This window comes from Ailuropoda melanoleuca, chromosome 4, assembly GCF_002007445.2.
Source record: "Ailuropoda melanoleuca isolate Jingjing chromosome 4, ASM200744v2, whole genome shotgun sequence".
In the NCBI taxonomy this organism is placed as follows: Eukaryota; Metazoa; Chordata; class Mammalia; order Carnivora; family Ursidae; genus Ailuropoda; species Ailuropoda melanoleuca.
Window position 1 is genome coordinate 93833502 of NC_048221.1, and position 22994 is coordinate 93856495.

General features: G+C 35.0%; 1 protein-coding gene across 10 annotated transcripts in view; it reads left to right on the top strand.

Annotated features, from left to right (window-relative positions):
• ZNF638 (zinc finger protein 638) overlaps positions 1-22994 on the top strand; it is a 124951-nt gene that overhangs the window by 79072 nt on the left and 22885 nt on the right. For 9 of the 10 annotated variants that reach the window (XM_019794833.2, XM_019794836.2, XM_019794835.2 and 6 more), the window contains 11 exons: positions 3724-3782; positions 4122-4174; positions 12423-12473; positions 14658-14729; positions 15699-15785; positions 16053-16121; positions 16510-16550; positions 18509-18640; positions 20473-20601; positions 21893-21934; positions 22544-22678. In XM_019794833.2, the coding sequence (XP_019650392.2) occupies positions 3724-3782; positions 4122-4174; positions 12423-12473; positions 14658-14729; positions 15699-15785; positions 16053-16121; positions 16510-16550; positions 18509-18640; positions 20473-20601; positions 21893-21934; positions 22544-22678 (870 nt within the window). The remainder of the gene's footprint in view (positions 1-3723; positions 3783-4121; positions 4175-12422; positions 12474-14657; positions 14730-15698; positions 15786-16052; positions 16122-16509; positions 16551-18508; positions 18641-20472; positions 20602-21892; positions 21935-22543; positions 22679-22994) is intronic. The other variant, XM_034659336.1, reaches the window with a different exon arrangement.

A 22994-nucleotide genomic window follows, 5' to 3' on the forward strand; every position in this document is an offset into this window, starting at 1 on the left:
TATTTTTTGTGGAAGAATGAATTCCTCAGCAGCTTCTACCTGCATTTGACTTAACAGAACAGTAACACATAACCTTCTCTAGTTGCAGAGGAGGTTAGGGAGAAGCAAGAATTGAAGGTATAATTTAAGAATGTACACTTTTTCCTGTAGACAGTTAAGTGTTATTCAAGGTTTTGAACAGAGCTATGACACAAAATGGACAGATTAGGTAGATTCATTTGGGAGTGTTCTGCAGAGTGAATTAGGCAAATGACTGAAGAAGGCAAAGAAAGTAAGTTTAGCAGATTATTAAAGGAGAGAAGAGAAAAAAACCCACTGAAGTCCATTTAGAAGACTCATCTAGCCAGCCAGCTTACTGTAATGATAGTAATGATTTCAGGTAGATTAGTAAACTTGTGATAGGAGGGAGAAATAGCTTAAACCAGTTACTCTCAAGTGAGATTTGGCTGGTCATTAAATTTTGGGAACTGGGGAGAAAGTCAGTCTTCTTTAATACTGAAAAGTTCAGTCTGGGAAAATGGGTGAATAAGGATACATCTAGGTTATTAGAATATTTCAGTAAGATTAAAATACTTCTCTTTGATAGCATTTTAATAAGGTTGGTAAGGTAGCAACAGAAGTCCAAGAAGAGCTCAACCATATTTACTGTTCTGATTTTCATAGTAATGAATAGGGGAAGCTATCAGCTCTATAAACCAGAAAACATGCAATCTATATGTCAAAAATATTGATATTCTTCAACTAAATATAGTTTGAATGGGGCTAACTCATGACTCCTCTGTGGTAATCGAGCAGCCTTCCTAGGGACTGACTGGAGGAGACCCCATAGAGAACTCCAGCCATGGCTGTTTGAGATTGGAAGTGTATAGATAACCTTCTTAGCCTCTTATGGGGGAAGACATCAAGCTTCCTTGCCAGAGCAAGCCAAAAATAGGCTAGGAGCCCAAACTAGGAAGAAGGGCAGTGCTATAGCTTTCGTGGTTCAGATCTTAACCAAGACAAAGGTTTCTGCCCACATTTGATATTTCATATTAGGACTGCCTTTTTTTTTTTTTAAGATTTTTTATTTATTTATGAGTTAGAGACAGCCAGCGAGAGAGGGAACACAAGCAGGGGGAGTGGGAGAGGAAGAAGCAGGCTCACAGCAGAGGAGCCTGACGTGGGGCTTGATCCCATAGCGCTGGGATCACGCCCTGAGCCGAAGGCAGACGCTTAACCGCTGTGCCACCCAGGTGCCCCAGGACTGCCTTTGACTCTGGGTTTGATTCAAAGAATATTTTCTCCATTTGGCTACTTCTTCAAATCGATAAAGAAATGCTACAGAAAAGGTGAAAATTGCCCACATCCCTGTATTTAAACCTGAAGAATTAAAATATGAATCTGGGGGCGCCTGGGTGGCACAGCGGTTAAGCGTCTGCCTTCGGCTCAGGGCGTGATCCCGGCGTTATGGGATCGAGCCCCACATCAGGCTCTTCCTCTATGAGCCTGCTTCTTCCTCTCCCACTCCGCCTGCTTGTGTTCCCTCTCTCGCTAGCTGTCTCTATCTCTGTCAAATAAAGAAATTTAAAAAATCTTTAAAAAAAAAAATATGAATCTGCACAGCTCTTAACTCAGTTACCTTGTCTTTAATTACAAGCCAGTGTAGACTTCAGTTCTTAATACCGATTCTTGAGCCATTTTTGAGCTACCTTCACCACCACCACTACAGAGAATCTGATGAAAGCAAGCATTTTTTTTTTTTTTCCACAAAAGGACGTAGTACATACTCCCAAAATTTTCTTTAATGGAGCAGGAACACTTGATCTACAAAAAAGTATCAGATTTTCCCTTGCAGCTATGAAATAGTGCTGCAGCTCAACTCTACAAAAACAAAATGAAAGCAACACTTCTAAATTTTAATTTAGTATTTTCAGCAAGATTCATGGCAACATATATCTAAAATCCAGAGTAGGCAGTCAGCTAAGATCCAAGAAGATTGCATGGAAATGAAAAACAATGCTGGGAAACAGTTATCAGTGATTTGCACATTATAGAAAAATCTAATGAGTAACAAGGAAATAAAACCAAAGATATAATCAGAATTCATCAGATGAGAGTTGAATGTCATTTTAATTGAAAAACTTTCTTAAAAATCTGTTATGTCAGGCATTGTGGTATCTGCAGAAGAGTGATGAACAAGACAGATGTGCTCTCACTTTTGGAACTTATAGTCTATTAGTGATGAAGAGGAAAAACATGGTGGATATATTCAGGAGACCCAATCTGCATATAACTGAAATTCCAGAAAGACGATACCACTTTAATACTGTTGAAGATTTTAAATTTTATAGTTACGCACGGGCAGTCTTGCGATTCAGGCAGAAACAGTGTAAGTATGAAAAGGAATAGTCTAGTCTTAGGTAGCAGAGCAGCACATTCTCAAGGTTGAATGGAAGAAGGATCAATTCTTGGGGCGCCTGGGTGGCACAGCGGTTAAGCATCTGCCTTCGGCTCAGGGCGTGATCCCGGCGTTATGGGATCGAGCCCTACATCAGGCTCTTCTGCTATGAGCCTGCTTCTTCCTCTCCCACTCCCCCTGCTTGTGTTCCCTCTCTCGCTGGCTGTCTCTATCTCTGTTGAATAAATAAATAAAATCTTTAAAAAAAAAAAAAGAAGGATCAATTCTTTGTAATTCAATAATTCCATCTTTTACTATTGATCTACATTTTCTTATCAGTGTCTTACCAAAAAATTTCAACTAACACTGTAACATTTCAGTATCTTAATTGCTATCACCCTGGTCCAATGTGCCACCATCTTTTGCTTTGTTAGTACAGTAACATCATGACAATAGAGATTGTCCTCCTTTCCTTGCCTTTTCATTCACCTTGACCTGTTCCCAACATAGAACCAGATTGATCTTGCCATACCTAGACTCAGAACCTTTCATCATACTCAGAGGAAAAACCAGTATTCAAAATGGCTTACGAGTTTACACCACACATTCCACCCACGCTCTACCTCCAGACTACCAGATACTTCTTTCTCTCCTCTATTTCCAACCCCAAGCATCCTTTATACTTCTTTTTTTTTTTTTAAGATTTTATTTATTTATTTGACAGAGATAGAGACAGCCAGCGAGAGAGGGAACACAAGCAGGGGGAGTGGGAGCCGAAGGCAGACGCTTAACGACTGCGCCACCCAGGTGTCCCTCATCCTTTGTACTTCTTAAACAAGCTGATAGACATGGATCTCAAAAGTCTTTTACAGTTGCTGTTCCTTCTGTCTGGAATGCTGTCAACACGGGGAATGGCTTGCTCTCTTACCTCTTTTAGGTGTTTGCTTATATATCACCTTTTCAGTGAGACTTGTATGTTTTAGTGAAAGTTGCTCCTCCTTCCCCAAGAAAAGCACTTGTTTCCTTTCTCTATTACTTTATTCCACAGCACTTGTTCCTAACAGGCATAATATGTATGTATTTTTAATTTCCTTGTGATCTTTCTCTCCTTACCACTTGAAGTTAAACTCGTTTGAGAGTAGGACTTTGTTTTATTTACTACTCCTCTCCAGTGCCTAAAATTGTGCTTGACAATTGATGAGCAATCAGTAAATATATGTTAAATTGATCTGAATTTCATAATAATGTTTTTCATTGTATTTCTTTATGCTTGTATTTTCTAAAGTGCCCTTTATAATGGGGGAAGAAACTAAGATTTTCTTTTTCAAAATCTTTTTCTTTCATAGAACAAAGAGATGAAGAAGAAGACCTCAGATTCAAAGAAAGCATCTGCAGCTGCTTTAAAGTAAGTAATTCCATGATTTCATATGTGAGAATGAATGTGCATAGGAATTAAAATTTTAAAATTTTCATACAACTATATTTTAAATATATTTTATAATCCTGACTCCAGTTTAAATGGTACATCGTTCAAATAGAATTACATTAAATGCTATTTTTTAAATTTTAATTAAGTACGTTCTATGCCAGCATGGGGCTTGAACTCATGACCCTGAGATGAGGAGTCGCATGCCCTACCTATTGAGCCAGCCAGACGCCCCTAAACTTTTTTAAGCTTTGCATCTTTAGAAGTTTTAGAACTTAGAATTTCAATCTTGGCCTAATTTTTTCTTCTTTCAAATAGAAAAGATATAGATGCTTCCAAAGCTGTGGAAACTGTGACTTCAGCTTCTGCCAGTAAGTTGTAACTTTTAATACTCCTCCAAATAAGTATATTTTGTCAGTTTACTAGAAACTTCTTGTAAGATGATGCTAGGAAAACATTACTGTGCTTTAGTAGAAGGGGCCCATAATGGTCCCCATATTAAGCTAGTGGTTAATAGTTAATACATGAAGACTCAGTGAGATAGTTTATGTAAAATACCTATCATAGTTCCATAGATAATAGCTATTTAGGTTAATTTTGTAATACCTCCTTCCATCCCCTGCCAATAAGACAAAACATACAAGACAAAACATGTTAAGGTTGCTTGTTTAGTCTCCTTTGATTTTGAAAGTTTGCTGAGAGCCAAAAGGTAAACAAAAAAGACCAAACAGAAATCGATGTTATTACACTAGTGTTAAAGTTGTTTCTTTATACTCAGGAAAACATTGCAGGTCTTTATTATGAATCTAGCTAAGTGAATTTCTGTACAATTTTAATAAACTGGGTTGGAAAGAATTTATTGCCAAAACAAAGATTCTTGAGTTTATTAAGAATAGATAGCTTGGTAGTGAAGGATGAGACAGAAAAGCTAAAGTAAAGTAGACATAAACTATATTCAGAAAGTTAGTTTGTTTTGTGTGTTCTCTTTTAGAAAGACAGGTGTATATTGTGTTCTGGATTTCTGTTCAGAAATTCATACGTGTGTGTGTGTGTATGGGAAAGGTGGGATAGAGAGATGCAGATGATTACTTTAGTTAGGGAGGTGATAAAACAAAGGTAACAGAATTGGGGAATCACTTTATAGAAGTCCTTGAAGCATCATGTTGGGAAATTTTTGAATTTGACCTCATTAGTAGCATTTCTCAAAATATGTGTGTGAGAGACCAATTCCTAGAAGATGTTTTGGATCAGATTTGTATTATAACTTCTGATTTTTTTCCTTAAAAAAAAAAAAATCCACAGAACACAGTCCCATTATGAAGTCCTGCAGTAAAGAAACCTATTTAGCTTTGTTTAACCCACTGTTCACGAAGCTTGGCTAAGACGCTTGCCATTTTTCTTTTGTAAGACCTGTAATGGTACAGACTGGGAAATTGCCATAGAGAATAAAGAACCACTGGTTGTTTAGGATTCTTACATAGATTGGGTAAATGGAGAGATTAGAAATCCTGTTGAAGCAGCTCTTTCTGCACATGGGTCCTGTCCCCATGCTTTCATAAAACCGCCTTTTTGCACCAAAAAAAAAAAAGAAAAGAAAAAGAAAAACCCTATTGAGAAAACAAGTTGGGATTCAGTTTAAGGTAATAGGGACCTGATATAAAAAATGTTAATTAAAATGGTGTGAGATGGTAAAATCTGAGCGTTTATTCTATAGAATTTTCTAGTGGATAAAATATAAAATTAAAATAATTTAAAATTTTCTAGATTTCAGGCTAGGTAGGTTTCACTAGAAGAGTGTGGTGATATTGATTATATGTAACAGGAAAACTTAGATGCATCAATTTCTTTGAGAAAAACCATAAACTCAGATTTTATCATTGATATATTTCAGCTATCAAACACTTAGCTAATGGAGATATCCTTAGATCAGCCAGTCACATCGTGTTGACAGTGGGATACTTCAGAAATTTTTTGTTAAGTTTAAGGTCTAAATTTTGGGAGTGGTCCTAACAGTAAAAGCAATGGGTAGAGGGAGAAGTGCTACAAACCAAGTACGTCCTCCCTTCTAATAGAAATGTAGAAAGACAGGAGCCGGTAAATAGGATTGAGAAAGTGTCAGGTGAGAAAGGTAAGGGTGCATGATATCTTTTTTGAGATCAGCAATGTCTGAACAGTGATAAGTTAATTAGGGTAGTTTTTATTTATTTTTGAGAGAGAGAGAGTGTGCATACGCGTGGGCACCCACAGCTGAGCAAGAACAAGGAGGGGCGGAGGGGGAGGAAGTCTGAAGCGGACGCGACGCTGAGAGTATGGAGCCCAGTGTGGGGCTCAATCTCAGGACCATGAGATCACGACCTGAGTAGGAACCAAGAGTCATACGCACAACTGACTGAGGCACTCAGGAGCCCCTAATTAGGTAGTTTTAGAGAGAACTTTAGTTATAAGCACAAATCAGCAAGGATGAAGAGAAGTACAGGAAGGAAGCAAAAGTATAATTTGATCAGAAAGGGAAACTTTAGAACCGTTACTCATCACTAGTTAAAAAGAAAGAATACTGAGCACCTACTTATAATTGGATGTACTTTTTTAACATTTTAGGATACATCAGTACGTTTATAATTGGATGTACTTTTTAAAGTTTTAGGGTACATCAGTAAACCAGTAGGCAAGATCTCTATTTCCAAATAGCTTGTATACTAACTTGAGGTGACAGATCATATATACTAAATAACTTGTTTTATAAAATGAAAAGTGCTGTGACAGGGTAAAGGATATCCAGGGTTAGTTTGGAGTTTGAATTTACTATTTAGAATAAGATAATGATTTGTTAAAAAGAAGAGTCTACTAAGGGGCGTAATCTATGCCAGAAGGCAGAAAACAAGGGAAAGAAACTTGCCAATGATTACACTAATACTAGGCAATTTATGTTATCTTCCTTAATCTTTCAAATCACCTTCTCATTTTATAGATGAGAAAACAGATTCAGAGTTTAATAACTTACTCAAGGTTAAATGACTTACTTGGGGTAAGAGTAAGGATTCAGATCTAAAACTGTTATTTCAGAGCTTTTCACCTATATTAATTAAACTGTCTCTCTGAGAATGATAACTTGTTCTTAATCTCCTTTGATCGCTCTTTCATCTTCCCTAAATGGTTTCCCTAAATGTCTGTTCCTCTTTTGTCATACTTTTCTTCCTGATTTTATCTTCATACAGCATTAAGGACTAGTGACATACACATACACAAACCTCTACTCCCTCAAGTTTACTCCTCTCATTTTCTTTTTTTTTTTTTTTTAAGATTTTATTTATTTATTTGACAGAGATAGAGACAGCCAGCGAGAGAGGGAACAGGGAGAGTGGGAGAGGAAGAAGCAGGCTCACAGCAGAGGAGCCCGATGTGGGGCTCGATCCCACAACGCCGGGATCACGCCCTGAGCCGAAGGCAGACGCTTAACCGCTGTGCCACCCAGGCGCCCCTACTCCTCTCATTTTCTTATGTTACCTAACAATCATCACTCATCATCCAATGTAGAAATTGTTAGTAATCCTTTCCCTGTCTTTTCTGTCTTACCCAGTTCAAACTTAAATAACATCCTTCCTCTTTTCATCCAGTCACTGGCTGATGCAAGCTAGTTCTCTCTCAAATCTATCTCAAGCTGTGTCTTTTGTCTTTGCTTCATCACATCTGTAACTGTTCTAATTGATTCATATTTGAATTTTGAGGATAGCCTCCTCACTGGTATTTTTATTCCACACTCTGCTTCATTATTCATACTGTTGCTCTGAGATCTCTTTAAGGCAGATCTGATCATTCTACTCTTAGTGACCCACAGGAGTAAATCCAAATTCTTTAGCATTGAATAAATGACCCTTTACCCTTTGTCCCAGATTACTTTTTAATGTCTTGTCACCTTTATTTATGCTGTCCATTTGTTTGGAATTGTCTGAATTCCAGTTTACTTTAGTAACCTACTTAGTAGGTGCCAGGCCTTGTGCAAGGTACTGAAGATAGAAGGTTATTTAAGACTCCTTTTTTGGGGTGGTGGTGGAGCAAATTCTGGTTTATGCTTTAAGGCCCATCTCAGATGTAATTTCTTTGTGGTACCTTTCCTGACTCACCTAGGCAATTAGAAGCTCCCATTTCCCTTCTAGTAATACTGAGTCATTGAGTCATTTGGTATTAGTAGTTTGTTCATAAGTCTCTCTTTCACTTGGCTGGGTAAGGGAATATTTGTAGTTTTATTTTTCCATCCCTTAATATGTAATGTAGTGTAAGGGTTAATGAATAAATATTTGTAGGAGGAAGAATACAGGGGGCACTCAAACTAAGTTTGTATTGTTTTAACTGAACCCATGGGAAAACATAGCCAGAATTTTCTGATTTGTCGTCCTTGATTTAATGATTTTTTTCTATAAGATTTTATTGGTTCCTTTTTTTTTTTTTAAGTAAATGTATCTTATTCTTTATACTTTCCAATTCCCAGATGAAAATAACTTACTTTTAGGGAACAAAACACGAACAAATGGAAAAAAAGAGAGACAAACCAAAAAACAGACCCTTGACTATAGAGAACAAACAGATGGTTACCAGAGGGGAGGTGTGTGAGGGGATGGGTGAAATAGGTGAAGAGGATTAGAGTACACTTATCTTGGTGAGCACTGAGTAATATATGGAACTTCTGTATTATACACCTGAAACTAATATGACACTGTATGTTAACTACACTGGAATTAAACATTTTTTAAGTGACTTTCTTTAAGTCCTTTATTTCCCCCAATTAAAGCATTCTGCCCACATAGTTCCCACATACGAGTTCCACCAAACTTTTAAGGAAGTAATAAATCTACTTCTATTTCAGCTGTTCCATGGCATTCAGAGGAATGGAATATTTTCTTTAAAAAGGGGGGTGGAGAGAAGGGAAACAGGAAAAAGCAGGTTAATATGGACATTGAATGCTGACAGACAGAAAGGATAAACTAAGAAAATAGTAACACCAAATGTTATTGAAGATATGCAGAAACTTGTACATTGATGTTGGGAATTTAAAATGGTACAGAGGGGCGCCTGGGTGGCACAGCGGTTAAGCGTCTGCCTTCGGCTCAGGGCGTGATCCCGGCGTTATGGGATCGAGCCCCACGTCAGGCTCCTCTGCTATGAGCCTGCTTCTTCCTCTCCCACTCCCCCTGCTTGTATTCCCTCTCTCGCTGGCTGTCTCTATCTCTGTCAAATAAATAAATAAAATCTTTAAAAAAAAAAATAAAAAAAAAATAAAATGGTACAGAAAAGAATATTGCAGGGTTGGGTTTTTGTGGGTTTTTTTTTTTTTAAGTTTATTTATTTAAGTAATCTCTACTACACTCAACGTGGGTCTAGAACTCAACCGTAAGATCAAAAGCTGCATGCTCTTATCAACCGAGCCAGCCAGGAACCCTGAGTATTGCAGTTTTTCAACAAAACTAAGCATGTGCTTACCATAGGACCTAGCAATTACACTCTTTGGGCATTTATCCTAGATGGATGAATTACATTTACACAAAACCATTCATGCAAATACCTGTACATGAATATTTTTAGCATCTTTATTTTCAGTAGCCAAAAACTGGGAACAAGGCACATGTCCTTGAGTGGGTGAATGGTTAAACTGTGATGTATCTGTAGCATGGAATACTAGTTGGCAATAAAAAGGAACAAATTATTGATAGATGGAACACTCGGATGGATTGCAGAGGAATTACGCTGAATGAAAAAAATCTCAGGGGCGCCTGGGTAGCGCAGTCGTTAAGCATCTGCTTTCGATTCAGGGCGTGATCCCGGCATTCCGGGATCGAGTCACACATCGGGCTCCTCCACTGGGAGCCTGCTTCTTCCTCTCCCACTCCCCTGCTGTGTTCCCTCTCTCGCTGGCTGTCTCTCTGTCACATAAATAAATAAAATCTTAAAAAAAAAAAAAGAAAAAGAAAAAAATCTCAAAAAATGAAAACTTTCATTTATATAACATTGTTGAAATGATAAAGTTATAGAGATAGAGAATAGATAATGGAGGTTGGGTTGAAGAGGAGGGAGGCAGGTGGCTGTTGCTGTAAGTATAGGAAGGATCCTTGTGATGGAACTATTCTGTACCGTGATTGATGGTCACAGCATTCTACACGTATATGAAAAAATTTCATAGCACTTAATATACATTAATGAGTGTGGGTAGCACTGTGGAAATGTTGGTAGATTGTCTTAATGTCAGTTTCCTGTTTGTAACATAGTATGTAGTTATGCAAAATATTACCATTAGGGGAAACTGGATAAAGGGTATGGGACTTCTCCTTATTGTTTCTTACAACTCCTTGTGAATTTACAGGTATCTCAAAATAAAAAGTTAAATGTTTTGAAATGCTGATAAAGTGGTCATAATTAAATTAAAGTTACAGAACAATTTCACTTACAAATATGTAAAAATTTTTTTTTGGTGTAATTTTTTTTAGTAAAATTTTAGCATATAGAAGGTGGGAGCACATTAAGTGGTTAATAATGCTGTGCCCAAGATCNTGATGTAAAAATTTTTTTTTGGTGTAATATTTTTTTAGTAAAATTTTAGCATATAGAAGGTGGGAGCACATTAAGTGGTTAATAATGCTGTGCCCAAGATCATATCAGAAATATAAAAGTGTTTCAAAATAGAAAATCTTTTAAATTCAGTTCACCATATTAAGTAGAGAAAAGGTAAATGCTGAGGATATTTGGTAAAATTAAACATCCATTCCTAGCATCAAAAAAAAATTCTTAAAGTAGGTAACTACTTCCTTAATATGATAGTGTGTTTATATATATATAAATACTTTTGCTTATATACATATGAACATATACATACATCAAGTCAAAAGCCAGCATGTGCTTACTAATGAGATTAGTAGAAGTGTTCCTTAACGTTAATGTTAGGGACAAAAGAGGGGATACTCATCAGTTCTGTGAATGAACATAAATATTGTCCTGAAGCTAATGCCACCGACCAGTGCAAGTCAAGAGGCATAAAAATTGGAAAGTATGACTCAACATTAGTATTTGCAAATGTGTATGTATAATGGAAAACCCAAGAGAGTCTACTGAAATGCTATTAAATCTAATTAGCCACCTTAATTTTCTAAATTAATATAGGGTTTCAACTGCTTTATTATGTAGAAAGAATAACCACTTACATGTAATCTAATAAAATATTACATTTAAAATAATAAGGGTAAAAGCTCTGAAAAGAAAATTTAAAAATACTACTGCAAGGCATAAAGTAATACTATGGGAGAAAACAGCACATTCTTTGATAGAAAGCTTCTCACCATTATAATGTGCCTTTTTTTCTTATATTAAAATAAATGTTAGGAACCCAGTAAAACTGCCAGTAAGATTTTTTTTTTAAGATTTTATTTATTATTTGACAGAGACAGAGAGAGGGAACACAAGCGGGGAAGTGGGAGAAGGACAAGCAGACTTCCCGCTGAGCAGGGAGCCCGATGCGGGGCTCGATCCCAGAATGCTGGGATCATGACCTGAGCCGAAGGCAGATGCGTAACGACTGAGCCACCCAGGCGCCCCAAGATTCTTTTTTAATTTGAGTTTAGTTGACCCAGTAAGATTCTTAAACTATATAAGCTGATTATAAAATTTATACATAAAGAATTAACATAGAATAGGAAAATTCTGCAAAGGAAGAGTAGTTAGGACAGACTAACACTAACAGATATTAAAATACATTATGGAAGTAAAGATTCAAAACAGTTTCATGTTACGTGTTGCACAAACAAAGGATCAGTAGGAGAGAGTCCAGAGGTAGTTCCCAGAACATATGGAACATCAGTAAATAATTATGGTAATATTTTAAATTAGCTAGGAAAAGATCAATTATTCATTAAATTACCTGGTCACTTTGTAAAAGTAAAACATTTTAATGGCAAAATAAATCACAGATGGATCGTGATACAGAAGGTGGTAATTAAAAGTATTGAAAGAAAATGTGGAGAATTTTGTTTGGTTTTAATTGCAGAGTGAGAGTATCTGCCCTATCAGGAAAATACTTGATTACATAAAAAGTATTTTTACATAAATATTTTGCATAACTTTAAAAAAATTGTTATCTATGTGATATAGATGAATTTTCTTAATATATAAAGATCTCTTTATAAACAAGAGAAACCTCAACAACCCAAAAGATAAATGGGCAGATATTAAGAATAGCAGATCACAGAGAAAGATATAGTGTTGAATTAAACATGTGAAAATCAACACAGTTTTACTCCTGATTAAAAAATAAAAATCTGTACCAGTGTCCATCTCAGATTGATTAATAACTTATCTACTGTGTGTGGAAACTGGAAGACCCACTGTCATGTGCTGTTGATGGGAATATCAGTTGGTACAGTCTTCACGTAGGACGATTTAATATTGGTAAAATTTAAATCTTTTCCTTTTGTCTCAGCAACTACATGTATCAGAATTTACCTATATAGTTCCACAAGCATACAGAGATGAGTATAAGGATGTTTTTTTACAGTGTTTTTTCAGTCATTGCCAGGTTAGCTCTTCCCTAAATCTAAATGATATTATTTGTAATGTGTCATTGATATGTTTTCTCACTAGCCAAAACTGGACAGGCCAAGACATCTGGAGCCAAAGTCAGTAAGTCTTCAGGTATGTTTTTTACTAGAATTCTAGACATATTAGTTAACTGTAAATTACTTAAGAAGTATATAACAGTAGTTTTGGATTTCATGTGACAAAGTATGTGCTGGGTGTATACTGATTTTTTTAAATTTATAGCCATCTAGAAATTCTGAGAAAGGAGACTTACTAGGTAATGCTCCTTCTTTGTAGTAATTATCAAAATTAGATAATTCCCCTTTCTCTTTTATTGAGGTCTCTCTGCTTGCTTACTTTTATAAAATAGTGCAGATAATAAACAGCACAACTGTATTTTCTTTTCAGTTGTTACAGACTTTAGTGGGGTTTTTTTGTTGTTTGTTTGTTTTAAGTAGGCTTCAATGCCAGGCTTGAACTCACAACCCTGAGATCAAGACCTGAGCTGAGATCAAGAGTCGGATGCTTAACCGACTGAGCCACCCAGACTCGCCTCATGGGTTTTAAAGTAATTATTTTTTTTCCTTCCTCTAGCATTATCCTTCCTACTTCTCATTTCTGCTAAATGCTGGTTAGTTTAGGGTCATCTTTTTAAGTGGATAGAGATAATATATTAAATTATATCTTCTCTGTAATGGTAGAAAGGAAGCAGCTTTTGCATTGGTAAATACCATTGTTAGTGGCAGATCCAGAATTTTCATATAGTAGTTTCTTTGAAGCAGTAATTTGAGGGGTTCAGAGGACGCTAGAAATCTTGTTTTGAAGATGCATTTATTTAGTAAATAGTTTGATATTACTTTGATAGTAAGTTGATGGGAATTCTTGTAGAGATTTGGAGGGAAATAGGTGTTAAAGCTGCTTAGCCACCCCTTAACTGTGTTGGGAAGTTAATTCTCCATATTTTTTCCTTAAGTTTTGGTGCCCATCTAGAAGTAATAAAGTGAATTGACTTGTAATAATATAGGGTTAGTGAAAGAAATACTTAAGGGCCCTTTGGAGCTCAGTGTGACACAAGCAGTGTGTCCAAATTTGGGATTGACTAAGAAATGACTGGTTAGGTGATACTCTATAAGGATTGGTATTAATCTTTTTGAGCAAAGGTTAGGGTCTGTCTTCCGATATGAAGGGTGAATTTGTAAACTATTTCAGTTGATTTTTGTGCATGTCAGTGGTTTTATTTATATGATAATTTTTCAAAAGCATAGTCATGTTCTTATGAGGGTCCTCCTAAGTAATTGTAGCAGTTGCTATCCTTGTTTACAAATGGGCAGATGTGCACAAAAATTTATTCATGCCCCAAGACTTAACAGTTTAATTTAGAATTCAACTTGGATCTACTGACTTCTGATTCTGAGCTTTTTCCTCATATTGCAGCCTTGCTAGTTGTTAATGAGTCCTAATTTTCAGAACTAAACCTCATGTTGCTTTCTGAATAGAAGGGGATTTTACTCTCTGGTGATCTTTTCAGTGACACTTTGATGATCACAGTCTTTATACATTACCTTTGAAAATAAGCAAGAGTAACAGATGCGTATGTACAAAGAAGGGTCAGAGCAATTTCAATAGTTCTATTCACAGAGCCCACTGGGAATGAGTCAGAACAGGCGTTATGTGGCTTAACCATGATGAAGGTGTTCTTGAATACTTTTCAGTCAGCTGGGAGCCAAGGAAGCTTGGGCTGGGAGACCCTAATTATAACTGTTTATGGAACCATTAAAAGCATTATGGGACTGTTTTTATATCCTTGCAGTTAGTAATTTTGCTTCCTAGTTGATCCACACATTCAGAGATTTATTTAGCTTGCCCGAATGCTATTTTTTTTTTAAGATTTTTTATTTATTTATTTGACAGAGACAGCCAGCAAAAGAGGGAACACAAGCAGGGGGAGTGGGAGAGGAAGAAGCAGGCTCCCAGCGGAGCAGCCTGATGTGGGGCTCGAACCCATAACGCTGGGATCACGCCCTGAGCTGAAGGCAGATGCTTAACCACTGCGCTACCCAGGCGCCCCAACCAAATGCTACTTTTAAGTACCCCACTGGGGAGGTGAATTCTTACTTTAGTGATATTTTTTTTCCTGAAATTGTCATCATTGCTAGATTTAGAAAATGACCTGTGCCCCAAAGATGAAACCATTTAATGTTTTGGATAAAATATAGTCTGTCACACATATTTTTTACAAAGTTCTTTGGGGATTGTTGATACAATAAACCAATTTTGACTACAGCTTTTGTGATTTAGGGAAATCAGCGGGTTCTGTAAAATCTGTGGTAACAGTAGCTGCTAAAGGTAATAAAGCTTCAATCAAAACAGGTAAGATTTTTGGGAGGGAGAGGATTTATTAAGTTTGTTCTGAATCCTGCATTATATATAGATATATGTATATGTAAACATATATATATGTTTATATAGTAAACAATATCAAAAGCAAGTTTTAAATTCATGTAATTTATAGCATCTAATAACATCTTGAAAAGTTTAGTAGATACTTCTTTGGTATTTAAAACCTGACACATAATGGGACTTGTGTTTTGGTACATTGGTCTTTGACAGTGTCTGCCATTGCAGATAAATTTTTGCAGAGGAAACATTTTAGACAGCTGTATAATTACAGACTTTTCCGCCACTTCCCCCTACAAATCTTTATTTTCCTTATTTTTTAGAGATTGTCACTTCATATTACCTTCCCCAGCTTGTAAATTTTTCAGTTTGTTACTCCAAAAATATTTTTCTTTCCCTGTTAAAAGGATGTATTTCCTCCATAAAGAAAGAAATGTAGCATACTGAAACTAACATGGTCCATTTATTAATATACAGGCTAATTTTAAAGAGCCTTTGTAGAAATTATAAAAAAAATTTGTGTGATTATGTTATGCTTCTGCCACATAGAAGATAAACCTTTGGCCCATTAATGGCCATTAACGAAACTGTGTCTCATTTTTATTTCCTTTTTTAAAAAATTAATTTATTTGAGATAGGGAATGCGCTAGCAGGAGGCAGAGGGAGAAGCTTAGCGGGGATCCCTGTAGGAGGCTTAGTCCCAGTGTCCTGGGATCATGATCTGAGCCAAAGGCAGATGCTTAACCTACTGAGCCACCCAGGTGCCCCTTTAAATTTGCTTTTAATCTTACTGGTAAACAAATAGAAGTGGAAATAATAACTATATGGAAAAGAACTGCCTTTATAATGAAGTTGGACCACATTAGTTAAATGTAGTAGTATGAAACATGTGAAATGATTGAGCACATCCTTAGAATAATTGTTCACTTCTACTTTTAAAAGCAAAATCTGGTGGAAAGAAGTCTCTAGAAGGCAAAAAGGCTGGCATTGTCAAAAACAAAGATACCAATAAACCTGTGATTGTACCAGGTAAGCTTTAAATGCTTTTATTCGTTTAAGTGCTTTCTTTAGATCTCCTTGGTGTACATTTGAGATATATTTTGAAATTATTGCTTTAAATTTTCAAAGGGATTGTTTTGTTGATTTTCAAAGAAAAGCCTGCATTAGGTTTGACTTAAATCAGGTCAGTCTAAGGAGACTTAAAATGACAAACTAATTTAAGTTCCTGTTTAGATTCATTAGTGTAATTATATTAGTGTGTTTTTCTAGACTATTAAAGCAGACTATTTCATGCAGAAAACTCTGAAATAAAGACCAGTATGGAAGTCAAAGCCACTGAAAATAGTGCTAAGGAAACTATTTCAGGTAGGTCAAAAAATTTTTATTTTGTTCTCTTGTGTTTAAAGATGGAAAATTAAATTTTAAGAAAATAAGATTTTTAATTTTGTGTCCTATATTACATGTATACTTTTTAAAATATTAGGCTCATGCCTAAGTGAAATTTAAAATATTATGATTCAGATCTTCACCCTGTCTCTTGATTATTCTGAAGTTTTCCTCTTACAAGAAATAAAATGAAACATTATTTAAAAGCTGTTGTTACTTCTGTAGCTATTTCCTTCTTAAATTTTCTAGTATTTTTGTCAGTTGTGTACATTTTCATGTAGCTACTATTTAATCCATTGTGGGAAAAGAGGGATCTTGGTAAATAAAATACGTCTGCATGAATTCTTATCTTATTTTGTATATTAAGAAGCTGCTGTGGAGGCCACAGAGAAAGAACCAGTTAACAAGGTCAGTTTTTCTATTTTACTTATTATTTAAAAGTTTAGGAAATTTTGACACAATATATTTTTCTTACTGTAAACCCACTAAAAAATGGTGCAGGATTGGCATGATGAAGAATCTGTCATTTGTGATTTTTTTTTTTTTTTAGTTTTATTGCTTCACCTTAGGTTTTTGTTTTTAAATAGAGAAGTGGGGAAGGGGCTGAGGGAGAGGGAGAAAGAATCTTTTTTTTTTTTTTAAAGATTTTATTTATTTATTTATTCTACAGAGATAGAGACAGCCAGCAGAGAGGGAATACAAGCAGGGGGAGTGGGAGAGGAAGAAGCAGGCTCACAGCAGAGGAGCCTGACGTGGGGCTCGATCCCATAACGCCGGGATCACGCCCTGAGCCGAAGGCAGACGCTTAACCGCTGTGCCACCCAGGCGCCCCGAGGGAGAAAGAATCTTAAGTGGGCTCCAGGGTGGATCTGAGGACCCTGAGACCATGGCCTGAGCCTAAATACAGAGTAGGATGCTTAACCAATTGAGCCACCCAGGCACCCCTGTCATTTGTGACTTTTTAGATAGGGTTTGAGATGCAGAGTAAGTTACAAAAGTTTAAGTGTAGATTATCAATAAATGTACATGTTTTTGAGGTTTACTTTTTACCAAGAAAAAAAGTTTAGGCCAAAATGGGTTTTTGAGTAGAAAAACGGGTTGTCAAATTAAAACCAGTAGAATTTTGTGAAATCTGTTTTTCTTTTTTCTTAGAGGCAAATGGGAGATAAGTTAATATTTAGAACACCAGTTCTCTGTGTTTTTAGAATAGCGAGTAGAGTTTGAAGTTTTATTTGCGGGGGCATAAAGCTCACACGACTGTTTTTCTGTGGTTTCCTCTGTCATGACTGTATTAATATTTTGTTAATTTAGATTTTACTGGTTAAGATCTTGAGATCATTCAAGTCCTAAACAATAAGTTTATTTTTGACTGGTAGATTCATTCTTCAAGTAGTAACTAAGTAGTATGTCTTAACTATTTTGTTTCAGGAAGAATATTTAAAAGCACAAATAAATTGACTTAAAGCACTTCTTAAAGGAACCATTTATAAACATAGTTGGTGTGCTAGTTAAAAATCATTCTCAACTGATTTATGAAAATTATAACTTGCTGTCTCTCCCCCCCACCTGCTTTTTTTTTCCAAAAGAAAAGTCACAGGTTGTCCAGTTTACTATAGTACACCTTTGGGGATTTTCTCAAAATTCATTAAAAGGAAAAACTGGCATTGATGAGAGTTCTCTTGAAGAATAGATCTGAAAGAAGAGAAGGCAGAAAGTATTTACTTTGTGGTGGGGATTGGGTTGTAGAGAAAGGTTTCTAAGGCACCAGGGAAGCTTTTTAAATTTGTCTAAAAGATTATTTTATTCAGCAAGATAAAAGGATATGCTCTGATTTGGAGCTTGGGGAAGTTAGCATCACATGGCACAGAAATGGCAGCAGTGCATGAAGGAGCTGTTGTCAGAGACAAACTGGTGTTTTTAAACTTGCATTTTAAAAAAAAATAATAAACTAGCACTTTAATTTTTATTATTTTATTATTTTTTACTTTTTTTTACTTTTTTTTTTTTTTAATCTCTATACCCAGTTTTGGGTCTTGAACTCACACCCCAAGATCAAGAGTCGCATGCTCCCCTGACTGAGCCAGCCAGGCACCCCTTACACTTGTATTTTTAAACAGTGGTTGAAAAAGAGAACTAAAAGCCTTGACTAGAGGACAGATGGTATGACTAAAATGATGCTGTGTTCTTGAAGAGAGGAAATTCGCATTTTATTTTGTTTTCGAGGTTCAGACTGGCCGCCTTAATTGATAAGATTTAGTATTAAATGCAGTTAAAATACTAACATAACATGATCTGCAGCATAAACTTAAGTGAATACAAAAGCAGTTAAAGAAATTTGAATGTCAACTCTTAAATTTGTTTTGAAGGAAACAGAGGAAATGTGTGTGGTACTTATTTCTAATTTGCCTAATAAAGGATATTCTATAGAAGAAGTTTACAACCTAGTAAAACCATTTGGTGGTTTAAAGGATATTTTGATTTTATCATCTCATAAAAAGGTAAGCGTTGATAATAGCTGTTCATATTGTCTGAAGCACATTTTGAAAAACATTAAGTTCACAAAACTAAAAAGAAAGGGTTTAAAAGCAGCACCTCAAAATAATTAAGCCACTCAAGCTAAGGGATTTTTAAAATATAAAACAGATACCCCATATTTAGTGTTACTCTAATCTGACCTAATTTTAATGATGGGGAGGATGGCTTACTAAAGGTGTCAAAATTTTGCTCAAAATTTTAGTCTAAAGAAAGTGTTTTAATCTTTAATGTGTTAATGCAGAGTTTTATAACAACTTATAAACTTTATAGCACTTTTTTACTAGTATTCCTGCTGTTTTACCAATTGCACTCAAATGGGAAGTAACCATTCTCAGACAAAGATGTCATCAGTACTTAGAATAACCTAGGTTATCTGTGTGTTTTATGTTTTTGGTAATAAGTACATACTGCTTTTGTAATTTCAAGACAAAGCAGAATGTATTATTAATAAAAGCAACTTGTGGGAGGTATCTTACAGGAAGTGAGATTTCAGGAAGGTTTAAATAATGGAAACACCATTCTGGTGGTTAGTAGTAGTGTTCTTATATTAGAAAGGAGTTGGTGATCACTAGAGATCTTTGAGAGTAGGATATATGTTTGCTGGTAGTCAGAGCCAGTGTACTTCAGAAAACAAGAGTAGAAGAGCATGAATACAAGTGAGTTAAATGCAATTTCACGTAGTGTTAAAAGTAGATTATTTGAATGGTTGCACGACTTTGTAAATTACTAAAAACCAATGAATTCTACACCTATACTGGTGAACTTTATGATATATAAATTATATTTCATTAGAGCTGTTTTTATTTAGAGGCAATAAAAGGAATGAATTTTTTAATAAAAATTTTTTTATGTGACAGTACATTGAAATGGGGGAAATTGTGGAAATCTGGAAATGAATAATTCAGATTCATACTTTACATCATATACCAAAGCTTAAGTAGATACGTTAAATATGAAATCCAAAGACAGAAAATGTAGATTATTATCTGCCCAGTTTTGATTAGAGTTGAGTAGAATTATTAACTGTTTGGAGATTTAACACTTTTCTAGACCTTATGTGGAAAAAAACCAGATTCAATCATACACATATTTGTGAATTAAAATTAACATAAAGCAAGATGTAAATTAAAAATTAAAAATATTTGTGTAAAAGGGAAACAAAGATTTATATCCTCATTACACTATAAAATATTAAAAGTTCAATAAATAAATTGGCAAACAACACAGATAATTCCTTTTAAAAAAAAAGAATTACAACTATGAACAAATATATGGAAGATTTCTACCTCACTGGCTATCACAGAGAAGAATATTCAACTATTCATTTACCCAGGGATGAAAATTAAAACTAAAATGATGGAACTATAATTTTAGGAAAACAAGAAAATTAAAAATAACTTGGTAATCATTACACATTTCTTTGGTTCTTTCAATTCTCATATTTCTCAGTCATTAAATTTATTTAAATATCTATTAAATATCTGCTATATGCTAGATACCGCTCTAGGTACTAAGGGTTCAGTGGTGAATAAGATAAATAAGATTTTCCTTAATGTCATTTACTAGAATGTCCCCTCTTATTTCTCTCTTTAGTATTGCCTTATGAGTTCAGTCATTCATTATTTCTTCCTTGTGGTTGTAATACTTTGAGTCTATTAGCCTCGTTTTCTGAGGAATGCGTTTTTTTATCTTAATGTTTACTAAGTTATTCAGTTGACTCAAGTATTAAATCTTTTCAAGAAAAAGTAACTTAAAGACATTTATTTCTTTGTTCTTGTATTTTCTATTTTAAAAGATATTTATGGAAATAAATAGAAAATCTGCTGAATCTATGGTAAAATTTTATACCTGCTTCCCAATATCAATGGATGGAAATCAACTCTCAATAAGTATGGTTCCTGAAAACATGAATATAAAAGACGAGGTAAATAGTAGACTTGCCATCGTTTTTACTGGAATATTATAAAAGTTTTAGGTTGGGTTTATTGTAGTTGGTTGTGTTTTCTAGCTTGTGTCTTCAGGTTACGTATTTTCTCTGAGTTATTGAGAAAGCTTCTTCCTGTCTCTTTACAGTCTCCAATCCCAGTGTTTGAGAGTTATTTCCATATGGAGGGAATCTAATCCCTCATGTAGGTCAGAATGGAAAAAAAGTTGAGAACTATCTGTAGACAACTCTCTCCTTATTTTACTGCCGTTATCTGTCCTCCAAACTGGAATCCCAGATGTGATCTTTAATTTTTCTCTATTTTCTCACAACCAGTCTTGTATAGGTCTTGTATATTTCAAATCATAAATATTTCTGTAATTTGTTCCCTCTTTATCCCATCCATCATTGCTTTGTTTCTTGAAAACTCCAACTATAAAGTAGTTCTTCGTGTCTCCTACCTTTAGTTTTGTCTCCCTTAAAATCATTCTCCACGAAGTAATGAGACTGACATAAAATTTAAATCTGTTCAAAGACAACTGATTTAGAAACCCTTTACTTCTTTGTGGCATACAAATACTTATCAACTGCTAAGAGGCATAAAACAGTTTTTAGAATCTCTAGAGGAAGGTGGAAATACATGTTATTTGAGAAAGCCTTCCATTGAGAATCACTCTGATGTAATTGGTAGAATTGTTTTATATGTGTCAGTATTGTTGAAAAGGAAAAAAAAAGTTTTAAGAACCAGAGTTTCCTAAGATAAAGTTCCTTTCCTATGCAGGTAAGCCATCCATTAGCTAACCTTTCCCAGCTCTGACATTTTTGTCTCATGCTACTCTTAGCCTTCTTTTTAATCAACAGTACTAAATAACTGTACATTTAATACTCTGTACTTTTTTTTTTTCTAGGCTACATTTCTGTTCTTCCTCATCCTCTACTTTGTTTAGCTAACTTTTTGTTTTACAATTTGACTTCTCTTATTGTCTGCTAAATTAAATCTCTTATTCCTTGTGTATGAATTTGAATGTCCTCCCCTGACACCACCTTATTAATCTTTAATATGCTTAAGGGGAATAGGAAGAACTAAAGTGTATTAAGATAGGAATTGAATAATTTGTTTAGGAAGACGGAAAGATTTTTTAGAAGGAATAAAACTTTTGCTGACTTCTCATTTTATGAAATAGTGCTTAATGCTGATTCATATGGATTATTTTATTATAAATCCTGACTAAATAAATATATGAATGGGGAGACTTACACCTTCCACTTTCCCTCTGTTTTGTCTTTCTAGGAAGCTATATTTACAACCTTGATTAAAGAAAATGATCCAGAGGTAAGTTTTGCATTTAAATGCTCTTGTACACTTGTTTAATTGATGGAAATATTGGTTATTCTCCTGTTACAAATAAAAGAAAACCTTACTACTCATCTTAAAATACTGAGGTGATGACGAGGGCACGTGATGTAATGAGCACTGGGTGTTATATGCAACTGTTGAATCACTGAACTGTACCTCTGAAACTAATAATACACTATATGTTAATTAATTGAATTTAAATAAAAAAATAAAATACTGAGGTGATGAAAATATCAGATGGATCTTCTCTTGGTAAAAATAAGAAATAAAGGGTCCTGGTAATCCTTAATGGAAATATTTTCTAGATACTGGAGCCATATTAAGTGGCTTAGGTATAAAGTATTTTGGGTACATATTATGTTGATAGAAGAAAGATTATACTTCTTATTTTAGTATATTGTTTCATTGATTACTGAAATCTAAAACTAAGATCTCACTGTCTTCACTCACATAGTCATTTTCTTACTCTTGGGAGAGGGTATCATCTGACCTCTGAAAAATTAAATTACTGCTAATCTGTGTTTTATAGTTTGATACTTCAGCTGTGTTTCTCTTTTTCTGTGCTGTCTCTTAAAAAAACTACAGGCAAATATAGATAAAATTTATAATCGATTTGTACATCTTGATAACTTACCAGAAGATGGACTTCAGTGTGTGCTTTGTGTCGGACTTCAGTTTGGAAAAGTGGCTCACCACGTATTCATGAGTAATAAAAACAAGGTAATGAGGTCCCTCCTGTTTTACCTATATGTTCTATAGAGAACAGAAAATGACTGAACCCTGTGCTCTTCAAGTTTGTGACTTTTAATCCATCTTCTGAACTGAAGCACCTATAAACATTATTTCTTATCAGAATTATGATCAGCATATTTTCTCCTGGGCTATAATAACAAGGAAGAGATGATGATTTTCTCCTCTGAGCTCCTAGTGGTTTTTGTTTTGTTTTGTTTTGTTTTAAAGATTGATATATTTATTTATTTTGAGAGAGTGAGCGAGCAGAGGGAGGGGAAGAGAGAGAGAGAGAATCTCAAGCAGA